The 15,455-nt window shown below is 45.9% G+C and overlaps 1 protein-coding gene across 2 annotated transcripts in view; it reads left to right on the top strand.

The window, feature by feature from the left end:
- Positions 1 to 13,375, top strand: part of hira (histone cell cycle regulator a) — a 41,603-nt gene extending 28,228 nt beyond the window's left edge. For both annotated transcript variants that reach the window (XM_034091009.1, XM_034091008.1), the window contains exons 18-25: positions 5,969 to 6,117; positions 6,844 to 7,005; positions 7,108 to 7,166; positions 8,017 to 8,122; positions 8,974 to 9,096; positions 9,189 to 9,352; positions 9,839 to 9,927; positions 10,374 to 13,375. In XM_034091009.1, the coding sequence (XP_033946900.1) occupies positions 5,969 to 6,117; positions 6,844 to 7,005; positions 7,108 to 7,166; positions 8,017 to 8,122; positions 8,974 to 9,096; positions 9,189 to 9,352; positions 9,839 to 9,927; positions 10,374 to 10,490 (969 nt within the window). In that variant the 3' untranslated portion in view covers positions 10,491 to 13,375. The remainder of the gene's footprint in view (positions 1 to 5,968; positions 6,118 to 6,843; positions 7,006 to 7,107; positions 7,167 to 8,016; positions 8,123 to 8,973; positions 9,097 to 9,188; positions 9,353 to 9,838; positions 9,928 to 10,373) is intronic.
- Positions 13,376 to 15,455: the final 2,080 nt, after the last annotated feature.

Raw genomic sequence — 15,455 nt, 5'->3', positions numbered from 1 at the left:
GGTGCACCTGTAGAAGGTCAGGATCCTCTCTATGGAGCACCTGTAGAAGGTCAGGATGCTCTCTAGGGAGCACCTGTAGAAGGTCAGGATCCTCTCTATGATGCACCTGTAGAAGGTCAGGATCCTCTCTATGGTGCACCTGTAGAAGGTCAGGATGCTCTCTATGGAGTACCTGTAGAAGGTCAGGATGCTCTCTAGGGTGCACCTGTAGAAGGTCAGGATCCTCTCTATGGAGCACCTGTAGAAGGTCAGGATCCTCTCTAGGATGCACCTGTAGAAGGTCAGGATGCTCTCTAGGGTGCACCTGTAGAAGGTCAGGATCCTCTCTATGGAGCACCTGTAGAAGGTCAGGATCCTCTCTAGGATGCACCTGTAGAAGGTCAGGATGCTCTCTATGGAGCACCTGTAGAAGGTCAGGATGCTCTCTAGGATGCACTTGTAGAAGGTCAGGATGCTCTCTAGGATGCACCTGTAGAAGGTCAGGATGCTCTCTAGGATGCACCTGTAGAAGGTCAGGATGCTCTCTAGGGTGCACCTGTAGAAGGTCAGGATGCTCTCTAGGGTGCACCTGTAGAAGGTCAGGATGCTCTCTAGGGTGCACCTGTAGAAGGTCAGGATGCTCTCTATGGAGCACCTGTAGAAGGTCAGGATGCTCTCGAGGATGCACCTGTAGAAGGTCAGGATCCTCTCTATGGAGCACCTGTAGAAGGTCAGGATGCTCTCTAGGATGCACCTGTAGAAGGTCAGGATCCTCTCTATGGAGCACCTGTAGAAGGTCAGGATCCTCTCTATGGAGCACCTGTAGAAGGTCAGGATGCTCTCTAGGATGCACCTGTAGAAGGTCAGGATGCTCTCTAGGATGCACCTGTAGAAGGTCAGGATCCTCTCTATGGAGCACCTGTAGAAGGTCAGGATCCTCTCTATGGAGCACCTGTAGAAGGTCAGGATCCTCTCTAGGATGCACCTGTAGAAGGTCAGGATGCTCTCTATGGAGCACCTGTAGAAGGTCAGGATGCTCTCTAGGATGCACCTGTAGAAGGTCAGGATGCTCTCTAGGGTGCACCTGTAGAAGGTCAGGATGCTCTCTAGGATGCACCTGTAGAAGGTCAGGATGCTCTCTATGGAGCACCTGTAGAAGGTCAGGATGCTCTCTAGGATGCACCTGTAGAAGGTCAGGATGCTCTCTAGGGTGCACCTGTAGAAGGTCAGGATGCTCTCTAGGATGCACCTGTAGAAGGTCAGGATGCTCTCTAGGGTGCATCTGTAGAAGGTCAGGATCCTCTCTATGGAGCACCTGTAGAAGGTCAGGATCCTCTCTATGGTGCACCTGTAGAAGGTCAGGATGCTCTCTAGGGTGCACCTGTAGAAGGTCAGGATGCTCTCTATGGTGCACCTGTAGAAGGTCAGGATGCTCTCTATGGAGCACCGGTAGAAGGTCAGGATGCTCTCTAGGGTGCACCTGTAGAAGGTCAGGATGCTCTCTATGGTGCACCTGTAGAAGGTCAGGATCCTCTCTAGGATGCACATGTAGAAGGTCAGGATGCTCTCTATGGTGCACCTGTAGAAGGTCAGGATCCTCTCTAGGATGCACCTGTAGAAGGTCAGGATGCTCTCTATGGTGCACCTGTAGAAGGTCAGGATCCTCTCTATGGTGCACCTGTAGAAGGTCAGGATCCTCTCTAGGATGCACCTGTAGAAGGTCAGGATCCTCTCTATGGTGCACCTGTAGAAGGTCAGGATCCTCTCTAGGGTGCACCTGTAGAAGGTCAGGATCCTCTCTAGGGTGCACCTGTAGAAGGTCAGGATCCTCTCTATGGTGCACCTGTAGAAGGTCAGGATGCTCTCTATGGTGCACCTGTAGAAGGTCAGGATCCTCTCTAGGATGCACCTGTAGAAGGTCAGGATCCTCTCTATGGAGCACCTGTAGAAGGTCAGGATGCTCTCTAGGTTGCACCTGTAGAAGGTCAGGATGCTCTCTAGGGTGCACCTGTAGAAGGTCAGGATCCTCTCTATGGAGCTCCTGTAGAAGGTCAGGATGCTCTCTATGATGCACCTGTAGAAGGTCAGGATCCTCTCTAGGATGCACCTGTAGAAGGTCAGGATCCTCTCTAGGATGCACCTGTAGAAGGTCAGGATCCTCTCTAGGATGCACCTGTAGAAGGTCAGGATCCTCTCTAGGATGCACCTGTAGAAGGTCAGGATCCTCTCTATGGAGCTCCTGTAGAAGGTCAGGATCCTCTCTATGGTGCACCTGTAGAAGGTCAGGATCCTCTCTATGGAGCACCTGTAGAAGGTCAGGATCCTCTCTAAGGTGCACCTGTAGAAGGCCAGGATGCTCTCTAGGGAGCACCTGCAAGGTCAGGATCCTCTCTAGGGTGCACCTGTAGAAGGTCAGGATGCTCTCTAGTATGCACCTGTAGAAGGTCAGGATGCTCTCTAGGATGCACCTGTAGAAGGTCAGGATGCTCTCTAGGGTGCACCTGTAGAAGGTCAGGATGCTCTCTAGGGTGCACCTGTAGAAGGTCAGGATGCTCTCTATGGAGCACCTGTAGAAGGTCAGGATGCTCTCTAGGATGCACCTGTAGAAGGTCAGGATCCTCTCTATGGAGCACCTGTAGAAGGTCAGGATGCTCTCTAGGATGCACCTGTAGAAGGTCAGGATGCTCTCTATGGAGCACCTGTAGAAGGTCAGGATGCTCTCTAGGATGCACCTGTAGAAGGTCAGGATGCTCTCTAGGGTGCACCTGTAGAAGGTCAGGATGCTCTCTAGGGTGCACCTGTAGAAGGTCAGGATGCTCTCTAGGGTGCATCTGTAGAAGGTCAGGATCCTCTCTATGGAGCACCTGTAGAAGGTCAGGATCCTCTCTATGGTGCACCTGTAGAAGGTCAGGATGCTCTCTAGGGTGCACCTGTAGAAGGTCAGGATGCTCTCTATGGTGCACCTGTAGAAGGTCAGGATGCTCTCTATGGAGCACCTGTAGAAGGTCAGGATGCTCTCTAGGGTGCACCTGTAGAAGGTCAGGATGCTTTCTATGGTGCACCTGTAGAAGGTCAGGATGCTCTCTATGGTGCACCTGTAGAAGGTCAGGATCCTCTCTAGGATGCACCTGTAGAAGGTCAGGATGCTCTCTATGGAGCACCTGTAGAAGGTCAGGATGCTCTCTATGGTGCACCTGTAGAAGGTCAGGATCCTCTCTAGGATGCACCTGTAGAAGGTCAGGATGCTCTCTATGGTGCACCTGTAGAAGGTCAGGATCCTCTCTATGGTGCACCTGTAGAAGGTCAGGATCCTCTCTAGGATGCACCTGTAGAAGGTCAGGATCCTCTCTATGGTGCACCTGTAGAAGGTCAGGATCCTCTCTAGGGTGCACCTGTAGAAGGTCAGGATCCTCTCTAGGATGCACCTGTAGAAGGTCAGGATCCTCTCTATGGTGCACCTGTAGAAGGTCAGGATGCTCTCTATGGTGCACCTGTAGAAGGTCAGGATCCTCTCTAGGATGCACCTGTAGAAGGTCAGGATCCTCTCTATGGAGCACCTGTAGAAGGTCAGGATGCTCTCTAGGGTGCACCTGTAGAAGGTCAGGATGCTCTCTAGGGTGCACCTGTAGAAGGTCAGGATCCTCTCTATGGAGCTCCTGTAGAAGGTCAGGATGCTCTCTATGATGCACCTGTAGAAGGTCAGGATCCTCTCTAGGATGCACCTCTAGAAGGTCAGGATCCTCTCTAGGATGCACCTGTAGAAGGTCAGGATCCTCTCTATGGAGCTCCTGTAGAAGGTCAGGATCCTCTCTATGGTGCACCTGTAGAAGGTCAGGATCCTCTCTATGGAGCACCTGTAGAAGGTGAGGATCCTCTCTATGGTGCACCTGTAGAAGGTCAGGATCCTCTCTATGGTGCACCTGTAGAAGGCCAGGATGCTCTCTATGGAGCACCTGCAAGGTCAGGATCCTCTCTAGGGTGCACCTGTAGAAGGTCAGGATCCTCTCTATGGAGCACCTGTAGAAGGTCAGGATCCTCTCTATGGAGCACCTGTATAAGGTCAGGATCCTCTCTATGGAGCACCTGTAGAAGGTCAGGATCCTCTCTATGGAGTACCTGTATAAGGTCAGGATCCTCTCTATGGAGCACCTGAAGAAGGTCAGGATCTTCTCTATGGAGCTCCTGTAGAAGGTCAGGATCCTCTCTATGGAGCTCCTGTAGAAGGTCAGGATCCTCTCTATGGAGCACCTGTAAGGTCAGGATCCTCTCTAGGATGCACCTGTAGAAGGTCAGGATCCTCTCTAGGATGCACCTGTAGAAGGTCAGGATCCTCTCTATGGAGCTCCTGTAGAAGATCAGGATCCTCTCTAGGATGCACCTGTAGAAGGTCAGGATCCTCTCTATGGAGCTCCTGTAGAAGGTCAGGATCCTCTCTATGGTGCACCTGTAGAAGGTCAGGATCCTCTCTATGGTGCACCTGTAGAAGGTCAGGATGCTCTCTAGGGAGCACCTGTAGGAGGTCAGGATCCTCTCTAAGGTGCACCTGTAGAAGGCCAGGATGCTCTCTATGGAGCACCTGCAAGGTCAGGATCCTCTCTAGGGTGCACCTGTAGAAGGTCAGGATCCTCTCTATGGAGCACCTGTAGAAGGTCAGGATCCTCTCTACGGAGCACCTGTAGAAGGTCAGGATCCTCTCTACGGAGCACCTGTAGAAGGTCAGGATCCTCTCTACGGAGTACCTGTAGAAGGTCAGGATCCTCTCTACGGAGCTCCTGTAGAAGGTCAGGATCCTCTCTATGTAGCACCTGAAGAAGGTCAGGATCCTCTCTATGGAGCTCCTGTAGAAGGTCAGGATCCTCTCTATGGAGCTCCTGTAGAAGGTCAGGATCCTCTCTATGGAGCACCTGTAAGGTCAGGATCCTCTCTATGGTGCACCTGTAGAAGGTCAGGATCCTCTCTATGGAGCACCTGTAAGGTCAGGATCCTCTCTATGGTGCACCTGTAGAAGGTCAGGATCCTCTCTATGGAGCACCTGTAAGGTCAGGATCCTCTCTATGGAGCACCTGTAGAAGGTCAGTATCCTCTCTATGGAGCACCTGTAGAAGGTCAGGATCCTCTCTATGGAGCTCCTGTAGAAGGTCAGGATCCTCTCTATGGAGCACCTGTAGAAGGTCAGGATGCTCTCTATGGAGCACCTGTAGAAGGTCAGGATCCTCTCTATGGAGCACCTGTAGAAGGTCAGGATGCTCTCTATGGTGCACCTGTAGAAGGTCAGGATGCTCTCTATGGAGCACCTGTAGAAGGTCAGGATCCTCTCTATGGAGCACCTGTAGAAGGTCAGGATCCTCTCTATGGAGCACCTGTAGAAGGTCAGGATGCTCTCTAGGATGCACCTGTAGAAGGTCAGGATCCTCTCTATGGAGCACCTGTAGAAGGTCAGGATGCTCTCTAGGGTGCACCTGTAGGAGGTCAGGATCCTCTCTATGGAGCTCATGTAGAAGTTGCAGAGTATCCTGGAGTCCATGTTGAACCTCCTCAGCCTGCGGAGGAAGAAGAGCCGCTGTCAGCTCTTTTGGTGATGGTGGTGGTGTGAAGAGTCCATGTCAGGTCCTCAGTGATGTGGACAGCGAGGAACCTGAAGCTGCTGACTCTCCACCGTAGAATACGACCCCCTCTGTCCTTAGACCCTGACATGGGACAAGTTGCATATCCTTTCAAACGAGCCATAACTGGTGCCTCATAGGCACCTCGGTACAGATAGCACAGCACCCGTTAGCAGCAGTTATGCAGGCTCAAATGTCTCTATATAAATAATATACATGCCTTGATTATGTCATTCTTTAAAAAGCCCTTTTTATCAATTAAATAACTCGATAACAAACACAGATAACATTCGTCCAGAGCATCTCCCATCTGTCGGGTAAATTGAATTTCTTTTGACAGAAACGCTGAAACTTGTGTGTGTGTGTGTGTGTGTGTGTGTGTGTAGGTAAGCATGGAGCCATCTATGTTCCTGGAGGTGGAGAACGAGGTGTCGGTAGTTGCGGGTTCAAAGCTCAGCCAGCTGCGATGCTCCAGAGACGGACGGGACTGGAACACACTGCTGCCTAGCTCAGTGATCACTGCTGCGGGGAGCAGGTACGAGGCTCAGCGCGTCACACACACACTCAGCTGTCTTTCATTGTCGTCTACTTGCCAGCATTGTGAACCAGGAAATGTTGAGTGTCCCAAAGGTCTTATGTTAGAAATGTATAATACGGGTCCCCAGCACAAATAAACTGCCTAATGGTAACTTCGATTAGTTGGCCAATTTGCACAATTGGCATAGATTGCATTAATAAGCATAATGCAACTAATAGCTAAAAAAGGGCATGGCTGATTTGGAAAATGTTGGTGTGGTTTTGGAGGTAAATGAGGATGTAGGATCAATCTGACAATTCCAGGATAAAGAAATATCAGTTTTAACTAGAAAGTGGCCATATGTGTACTCCCGAGGGGCTGATGTAGATGAATGTTGGTTTGATTTTAAAGTGTTAGGGCACTTTGATCATAATAATGTTAGAAAATGATTCAACGTCCTCAATAACCTCCAAAACCACACCAACATTTTCCAAATTGGCCAAACAATTATTTAGCTATTGTCGGCAAATGGTAATTCATGCTAATTGTGCAAATTGCCCAACAACTTAGCATCTGGCAGTTTCTACCTGCTGGGGACCTGTACCAGACATTTCTTACATAAAGCTGTGGCGTACTCAACATTTCAGAGTTCGCAATAGGACTCTATCGGCTGGCAACTAGACTATTAATTGATTTTGTAAATAAATAAAACAACATCTCTGACTCTGCTCTTCTCTCCCTCAGTGACATCCTCGCCGTTGCCTGTCAGGACAGGATGTTGTCAGTGTTCTCTTCCTGTGGGCGGCGGCTGCTTCCTGCCATTCAGCTGGCCACGCCTGTGTCAGCTCTGCACTGCTCGGCCCACTTTGTCATGGCTCTGACGGCTGGGGCTGCGCTGTCTGTCTGGTGAGCCCGGATACATTCTGTTGGAGATCACATGTGCTAGATTGTTCTAGACATTATGATGATTGTTATCCAGCTGTTCATTTGTGTTCCGTCTGTTTGCAGGGATGTTCATAAACAAAAGGCTCTGGTGAAGAACGAGTCTCTGCTGAGCATTTTACCAGGTAAGACACTGCAGAATGGGATTGACACAGAGCAGTCGACATTGTGGGACTCAAGGTTGACTATATCAATCTCATGCCTGTGTGATAAGTGTTGGAAAATAGTTCCAGCACCCTACTTTTTTTTTCATTTGTCAAGTATTACCGTACTTTTCGGACTATAAAGCGCACCTGCATATAAGCCGCAGCAGCTAAATTGTCCGTCTGTCTTGCTCTCGTTCTGTCTCTCGGTTCCACTTTTACTTTGGCACGCTACCTGTCTCACTATTTTCCGGCCTCCAGCTTTTCCTGCTGCAGCCCACCGCTTAAAGGTGGCGGGCGAGGACCGGTCATAGAGCCCATAGTTAAAGGTGGTTAATTTGACCTGTAAAATCCATAGATTTAGGAGGTTCCCTAGTGGCCGTTAGCTGTACAAAAAAAATGGGGGGAAAAAGTCGCGGCTTATAGTCCGAAAAGTACGGTAGTTAATTTACTGTATAACTGCCAATTAGAGCAAACATAAAGTAGAGGTGTTTCCTTGTATAGAACCAGGCTCACAGATCCCCCTGCTTCCAATCTACATGCTAAGCTAGGCTAACCACATCATGAATCTAGCTCTGTTTAACTCGCATACATGAGATGGATAACAAACTTTTGTAGTTATTAAAATGTTAACCTATTCCTATTGAAGTAAATTCAATATGTTTTGTTGGAATCTTCTTCATGAATGTAAAAAATACATTCTTTCACATGAAGATGGCTTCAAAACCACATTTTTATTTATATGATTTAACTTTTATAAAATACAATTTGAAAGAGTATGTAAAATGCAGTCATGCTGTCTACCCTTGAACACATTTTGTTTTGTGTGTAGGTGCTGACACCACAGTGTCTCAGTCTCTGCTGACCCAGCAGGGCGTTCCAGTCGTTGGACTCTCCAACGGAAAGTCCTACTGCTTCAGCTCCTCACTGGAGACATGGTGAGGCACTAAAGAGTGGACTGACAGCGCTGATTCCCAACCAGGGTTTGCTGGTAGTAAGGGTAGAAAAAACCCTTTGCTAAAACTAAGGCTAGAAAAAGCGTTTGAAATAGCTCGCTACAAGTTATAGACACACTTTTGTAACAGTTGGCTAAAAGTAATTAGTAAACTTTTGAAAAGCCAGCGAAACGTAAAGAAGAACAGTTAAAATAGCTAGCTTCCAGTAATGGATGAACGTTTTAAATAGCTAGCTAGAAGTAATGGATAAACGTTTTAAATAGCTAGCTTCCAGTAATGGATAAACGTTTTAAATAGCTAGCTAGAAGTAATGGATAAACGTTTTAAATAGCTAGCTAGAAGTAATGGATAAATGTTTTAAATAGCTAGCTAGAAGTAATGGATAAACGTTTTAAAAACTAGCTAAAAGCATCAACAGTTTGAAGAGTTGGCTAAATGTAATACATAAATCATTTTAACAGTGATGGTTAAACCGTTGAAATGGCTACCGAAACGCAATGAAGAACAGTTCAAATAGCTAGCTAAAAGTGATGGATAGCATTTATCATTGGGGAAAAGGTTGTGATATTGGCATCTGCCGATGTTAGCCATATTTTCCGCCATCGGCACATCAGTAAATAAGGTGACATGTGCCAATGGCGGTAGCCAATGTTTATCTGTTTTGCTTAGTATGTGACAGGAAGAGGTTCGTGTCAACGTTCATTTATTTTATATGACTGACAAAATCAAGGTCATTTTTGAATGATTAGACATAACTGCCATAACTTGATAATCCTCCCCCCCCCCCCCGAGTGAATGAGTAAACTTAAATAATTATACTGTCTCTCTTACAGGACGTTAATAGCGGATAAAGGAGACTCTATGGTCCAGTGTGCTGACTTCAGGAGCTGCCTACCTACCCAGGATGCACCTGTGTCCTCAGGGCCACTGGCTGTCATGCAGGGACGCAACCTCAAGTATGACAGCAGTATTTAATCCCCCCCCTTCTATCTCCAGGTGAAAGGTAATAAATGAGTAAATAAACACCATGTGTGTGTGGTCCCTGCAGTGCTGGTCGGCTGGCGTCCCGCCTCTCCTCCACCCCTCACCACCTGCAGCAGAGCATGACGTTGGCCTTCCTGGAGAATCAGCTGGCGTCTGCTCTGACTTTGCAGTCAGCACAGGAGTATCGCTACTGGCTGCTCATCTACACCCGTTTCCTTGTCAACGAAGGTAGCAAACTATTCCTTTTTATAATGATTTCAGACTGATAAGAGTCACGAACAACCCAGTGCTGACTGTACAAACCTTATGTAGCCCTACCACTAATAATTAGTTCTTCTGTTTTTAAGACAACATTACAGACAATGAATTATGTTTCGGATCATTCACAGCCACACTTCAGCGATGAAATGGTTTTACAGTTCCACATCCATCCTCTTTTAGTGGCTGGCAGGTTGACATATGAAAATGGCTCAAAATCTCATATGAACACTTTTTGAATGACTTATTAGTTTCTTTTCCCTCTGAGTAACTACGAAAAGTCACTAAGCACATCGGCCAGTTGTACTCTATACTAGAGCTCATGTTGTCGGTTTATGATAACTCACTGCCAGAGGGTAGACAAAGGTCCACAGTGTTACAATGTATAAAGTTCATCCAGGAGTGCTGATTGGGTTTCGGTTTCAGTGTTGACAAAACGTTGTGTGATCCCTCCAGGTTCAGAGTTTCGTCTCCGAGAACTCTGCAAGGAGCTGCTCGGTCCCGTCCACAAATCAGCAGCGACAGCCTGGGAGCCCACCACTCTGGTACAACTCAACATTTTTCAAAACATTTACCTTCCACACAAACAAATGTATTGTCTTTTTTGTTCCTGCTCCCAAAGCTGCTTTGTGTCCCATCTCTTAGTTGTATTGTTGCTAGATGTTGACCAAGGATTAGGCTGTACTCATTCAGCATTAACCTTAAGTATATTACATATACATTAAGACATAAAGGGATGCCCCAATCCATTTTTCTTTCTAACCTGGACATTGGATACCATACAATGTTAACTGTTTTGTCTATAGAACATTAAAAAAAAAAAACAGGTTGTGTAATTGCGACTGTCCGGAATAGTTTTTTTGCTCATTTGATTAATCTGTTATGACCTGTGCAAACAAAGCTAATAGCTAATGAGTTAGCTTGCGTTAGCTCTGGCTCCACATTAAACGGTGCATATGCTAGTCGCTAACGATCTGTTTTCTGTGTTAAGGGTCTACGTAAGCGCGAGTTGTTGCGGGAAGTCTTACCTGTCATCGTTGAAAACCTGCGATTCCAGAGACTATTCACCGAATACCAGGACCAGCTGGAGCTACTGCGCAACAAATAACACACACTGCTGCCCACACACACACACACACTGACAACACACATGCCTGGACTCATCATGAAACCAGTTTGGTTCTTCCAGTTCGACTCGGGTGAACTCTGACTGCTTATCGTCAACTGAAGAAGCTTGAAACGCTGTTTGGGCTGAAAGCTGCAAAACAGAAACACTTCATTCACGGCGAGTCCACAGCTTTCAAAGTTTGGGGACTTTCAGTGCTGTCGCTCACTGGGAAGAAGTGGCGGGTGCTTTGGATTTTTTTCTTCTAATCACAATCTTAGTTTCAACTCACGTGTTCTGTCGTTTTTTTTTTTTTTTTTTTTTTAAAACCTATGCACCTCTCTCCTGCTCCATGAACTAAAACATATTTAATTAAGAGAGGTTGTGTTACAAATGTTGCTGGTTGGATCCCTGCAGCTCGATAAATCTTTCTCCAGTCTGTTTCTCTCCTCCGAGAGAGTGAGCAGAGGTGAGACGGTGAAAAAGGAAATGGAATAAATCAAAATGGATGTAAAGGAGCAATATGCTTGTACCAAAGTGATGCCTTCAAGTGTAACAATAACTACACCACTCTATCTGCAAAGTGAAGGAAATGAAGGGCATCCTTAAAAAAAGGTTCAAATGGGTTTTTAAAGGCTGATGGGTGAAGTTTTCTGAGTGTTCTGGCTGAAGAAATGCCAATGCCAACATTTGAAGTCACAGGTCACCGCGAAGAAGATAATCAAATTTATGACACCACTGGAAATGTAATGGTATATTCAGAGATACAGGATGGACCTCGATTTTTAAGGGATGCCTTTTTTGCAGCTAATCCTAACCCATGAGAGCATTCGCTCCAGTCGAAGAGCACTTGCTCCAGTTGAAGAGCACTTCAAGCATGTAAGAGTAGAAACATGTGCACAAGGAGGAAGCGCTGCAGAATTTACGGTGGCCGACGACCGCCCAAAACGATGCAATAAAAAAAACACATGTGCCAAAACACGCGCAAATTAAAAAACATCTTCACCAAGTTGACGAAACATGCGCATAATTTACTAAAAGCACTGCATAAACGAAACGCTGCAAATAAAGAAACGACGTAAGAAGCTCAAAACACAACGGAAACGGGGACACTAAAAAGTGATGCACACAGCTGGGACCAGAGCACGGGTTGACTTTTGAGGATTATGAAGTTGGCACACTGTGACTGGAAACTTACCTCAAATGTACATTGTAGTAGCTTATTTAAAAAAATGCGATCCCAGGAATCCTTCTAATATTATTGCAGATCTGCTGTCAGCTAGCTAACCTAGTTATTTCAGATACTGACAAAACACTTACAATCGTGAAACAGGCTAACTCTGCCAACAGTGACAGTTGGCCAACTTTATAATCCCTGAACATCAACAATTGCTCCGGCCCCAGCACTGCGGCACTTTTGAGTGTCCCTGTTTGCGTTGTGTTTTGAGCTTCTTCCCGCGTTTAGTTTGAGCAGCTTTTTGAGTAAATACTGCTCATGTCTTGTCAAGTTGATGGAGATGTTTCTTCATGTGTTTTGGCTCAGTTGTGTTTTTATTTGCATCGTTTGAGCCCATTTCTCCTAATGGAAGTGGAGCGTGATTGCACAGGTCGACCACCGTAGAATTTAGACGAAAGAAACAAAACACAAGTAAGGAAATCTTATAAGAAAACACGATGGCAGTGCCGGAATCCATTTTCACATCTTGATCTGCAACAAAGGTCGACGGAAGTACAAGCTTTGGGTGCAAGTTACCATTATTTGAAATAACTAAATGTTTCACACATTGTTATCTTTGCTTTTTACCTCAACTTTATAAGCACCTAATCAAGATTATACATTTTGATTATTTGTCAAAGGAAAAGCATTTAACATAATGAGTGCATAAAAAGTCCTATTTGTGTTGGGTGGATGAATAGATCTAGAGGCTTAACCATCACTTAACCTCCATCACGACGTCTCAGAATAAATCATGTTTACTGTCGACTTGGAAAAAGAAATTGGCTGAATTGCTCAGCAAGGCGGGAATGATCTTCTTAAGTACACACAGGTTTAACAAAAGCTCGACAATGAATCTAGTAAAGTAAACTCGTGCCACCGTTACATCCGTACATAATTATTGTAAATATCAGCAGCTGCCTGAGGACATTTGCTGATGAGCAGGAAAAACTAATTTTTGCAGATCTTCAAGGTATATCATGTGTATGAATATGAAACGGATCTTTGGGGTAATAAAAAATCCCTCGTGTGTCAGATTCACGACATCTGATTTAGCTTTTGTTCCCCCTCCCCCCAAAAAAGGCTAATATGATCCACTTTTTTAACGGCTGTGACCAGACATGGTGAACGGATAATGTTATATATATATATTTTGGTCTGTTTCACTTCCTGTATCTCGTAAATACCCCAAGTCTAATTGCTGCACCATTGGTTTACATGTTTTCTCTGTTGCCGGGCAAGAAACACCCCAAAAATGTTTTTCAGGACAGAGGGATTTTCTTTTGTCTCACATGCATTAACTTGACATTTTTACAGGTTCCAAAAGCACAGCGGTCGTGAAACCTCATTGGATTTCTCTTGGATAAAAAGTACTTGTTTAGCCTTTTTTGTCTCCCGCACTCCTCTGCCAATTCACATATAACAGTAGAGAGTGAGCTTATGCTCGCCGTATCTGAGAGTGTGGAGACCAGAGGAAGAATTCATCTCTATCAATCTGCACAGCATTTATTTTTCCTTCTTTCCTTTTTTCCCGCTGTAAGTCCTTTTTAAATGTTTGTACAAGCAATTTCTTTTTTCATTTTCTATAAGAAAAAAAGAATGAGAAGAGCTGAATTGTTGCTTTTGAGGAAAGAACTTGAAAAATAAATGAGGAACAGTTGGGGTTTGGTAATTCCCTGAGTGGTGTTTCTTCACTGAATGTCTGTGAGAGCCATTGTTATACTAGTAAAGCGTATATACCTGGCTCCAAATAGTTTGTCAGTTTTATCAATTATGTTGTGCAGTTTAAAGAGAAGCTTCCTTTAGGCGTTATTGTGCATTTGGCACCTGAACAGAAGCCTGTTCCTTTTTAAAGAGGCCCGATTATGCTTGTTGCTCCATTGTAGTGTGTTGTATAGGTTGTTGTGCATGTTAATGGTCTGCAAAGGCTAAAATCCCAGTGTTCTCTCCAGAGGGAGTTTGTCTCCCACACCCTCTCTGAAACGCCCCCATTGGACTCCTTTGTTTACTTCCATAGGGAAATCACTACATAACGCTTCTATTGGCTAGCGTTCCATAACATTGTACTTGATTTTGTAATGGTCGGGATATTTCCGACACATCTCTTAGTGGTTGACCAATCACAACAGAGTGAGTCAACTAACCAATCTGAGCAGACTCTGCTAAAATGGCCTGACTCTCGAGAGCAAAAGTACCCAAAGCTAGGCCCAATAAGTATGCATACTTACTTATTTATTTGCCGATCTTCTCTGATCCAGTCTAATGAATGATTGGCTCGTGCTCCAACACATTGTAGGTGATAGGCTTAGGGGCAGGACATCTCTAAGAGGTCCACCAATCAAAACCGAGCCTGCCAGCTAACCAATCAGAGCAGACTGGGCTCTGGTTTCAGAAGGAGGGTGAAAAGAGGTGCTTCGGCACAGGAGAAAAATAAAGAGCTTTTTGAAAATTAAAGCATGGAGACATGTCCCAGTAGAGGCAAAAAATACATTCGCTTTGTGCTGTACAAAAAAAATGCACAATACGTAGTATTTTTTTGGGAGTAGTTTCTACAACTGTTTTCACGATATCACGAAACTCTTTTTTTTCCGCACGGCATCGCCGTGATTTTCCCCCAAAGTTCACGTTCGTTCGATGCTAGGCGATCCTTCGCCATGGAACACGATGACGTCATAACTCAAACTGACATGCTCAGATCGCCTATCGCCTAAACTTCACATGATGGTTAACACTGCGGCCCTGAACAGCTCGAGGTCAAATCTGATGTTACATAATGTGGCGTTACCATGGCAACGAATCCCTCGCCATAAAACACGATGTCGCTGTAACTCCAATGGACACGGTCCGATCGTCCCCCAATCTTCACTTGTATAACACCGGTCCGTGCCTCAACAGCTCTATGTGAAATCTGAGATCTCACCATATGCCGTTTCCATGGCAACGCATCCCTCGCCAAAAAACACGATGTTGTCGTAACTCAATGGAAAATGGTCCAAACGGCACCAGACGATGGCCAATGGTCCGGCCCTCAACAGCTTTATGTCCATCAAGGGGTGTCATCATATACCGTTTCCATGGTGACAGATCCCTCGCCATTAAACACGGTGTTGTCGTGTCTCAATGGAAAATCGTCCAAACGGCACCAGGCTTCAGACGATGGTTAATGGTCCGGCCCTCAACAGCTCTATGTCAATTATAGGGTGTCATTATATGCCGTTGCCATGGGAACGGAACCCTCGCCATAACGCATGATGTTGTCGTTACTCCTATGAAAAGGGTCAAAACGGCACCAGACTTCAGATGACAGTTAATGGTCCGGCCCTCAACACCTCAATATGACAATAGTGAGTTTTCCTCTAAAGCTGTTGCCATGGCAACGCATCCCTCGCCGTTAAGCACGATATTGCTATACCTCCAGTGTTAATGGACAAAAAGTGTTCAAACTTAACGTGTGCCAACGGTACAGCCCTCAAGACATATATGTGTCAGTTTTGAGATTTCGTCAAATGCCGTTGCCATGGTAACACAATGGTCACCATGAAACACGGTTTTCTCATAACTCCATTGAACATGCTCCAAACGGCCCAAAACTTCACAGGTTTGATAACGATGCAGCTCTCAACACATCTAGGCATATTATGGGGTGTCATCAAATGTCGTTGCCATGATGACAGATCACTCGCCATCAAACACAATGTTTGTGATATTGCTGTAACTCCTATGTACGTTGTCCGATCGCCCTGAAACTTCCC

Source organism: Pseudochaenichthys georgianus, chromosome 9 (genome assembly GCF_902827115.2).
Source record: "Pseudochaenichthys georgianus chromosome 9, fPseGeo1.2, whole genome shotgun sequence".
NCBI lineage: Eukaryota > Metazoa > Chordata > Actinopteri > Perciformes > Channichthyidae > Pseudochaenichthys > Pseudochaenichthys georgianus.
The sequence above is the reverse complement of the archived record's forward strand: the minus strand, read 5'-3'. Positions and strand labels throughout refer to the sequence as shown.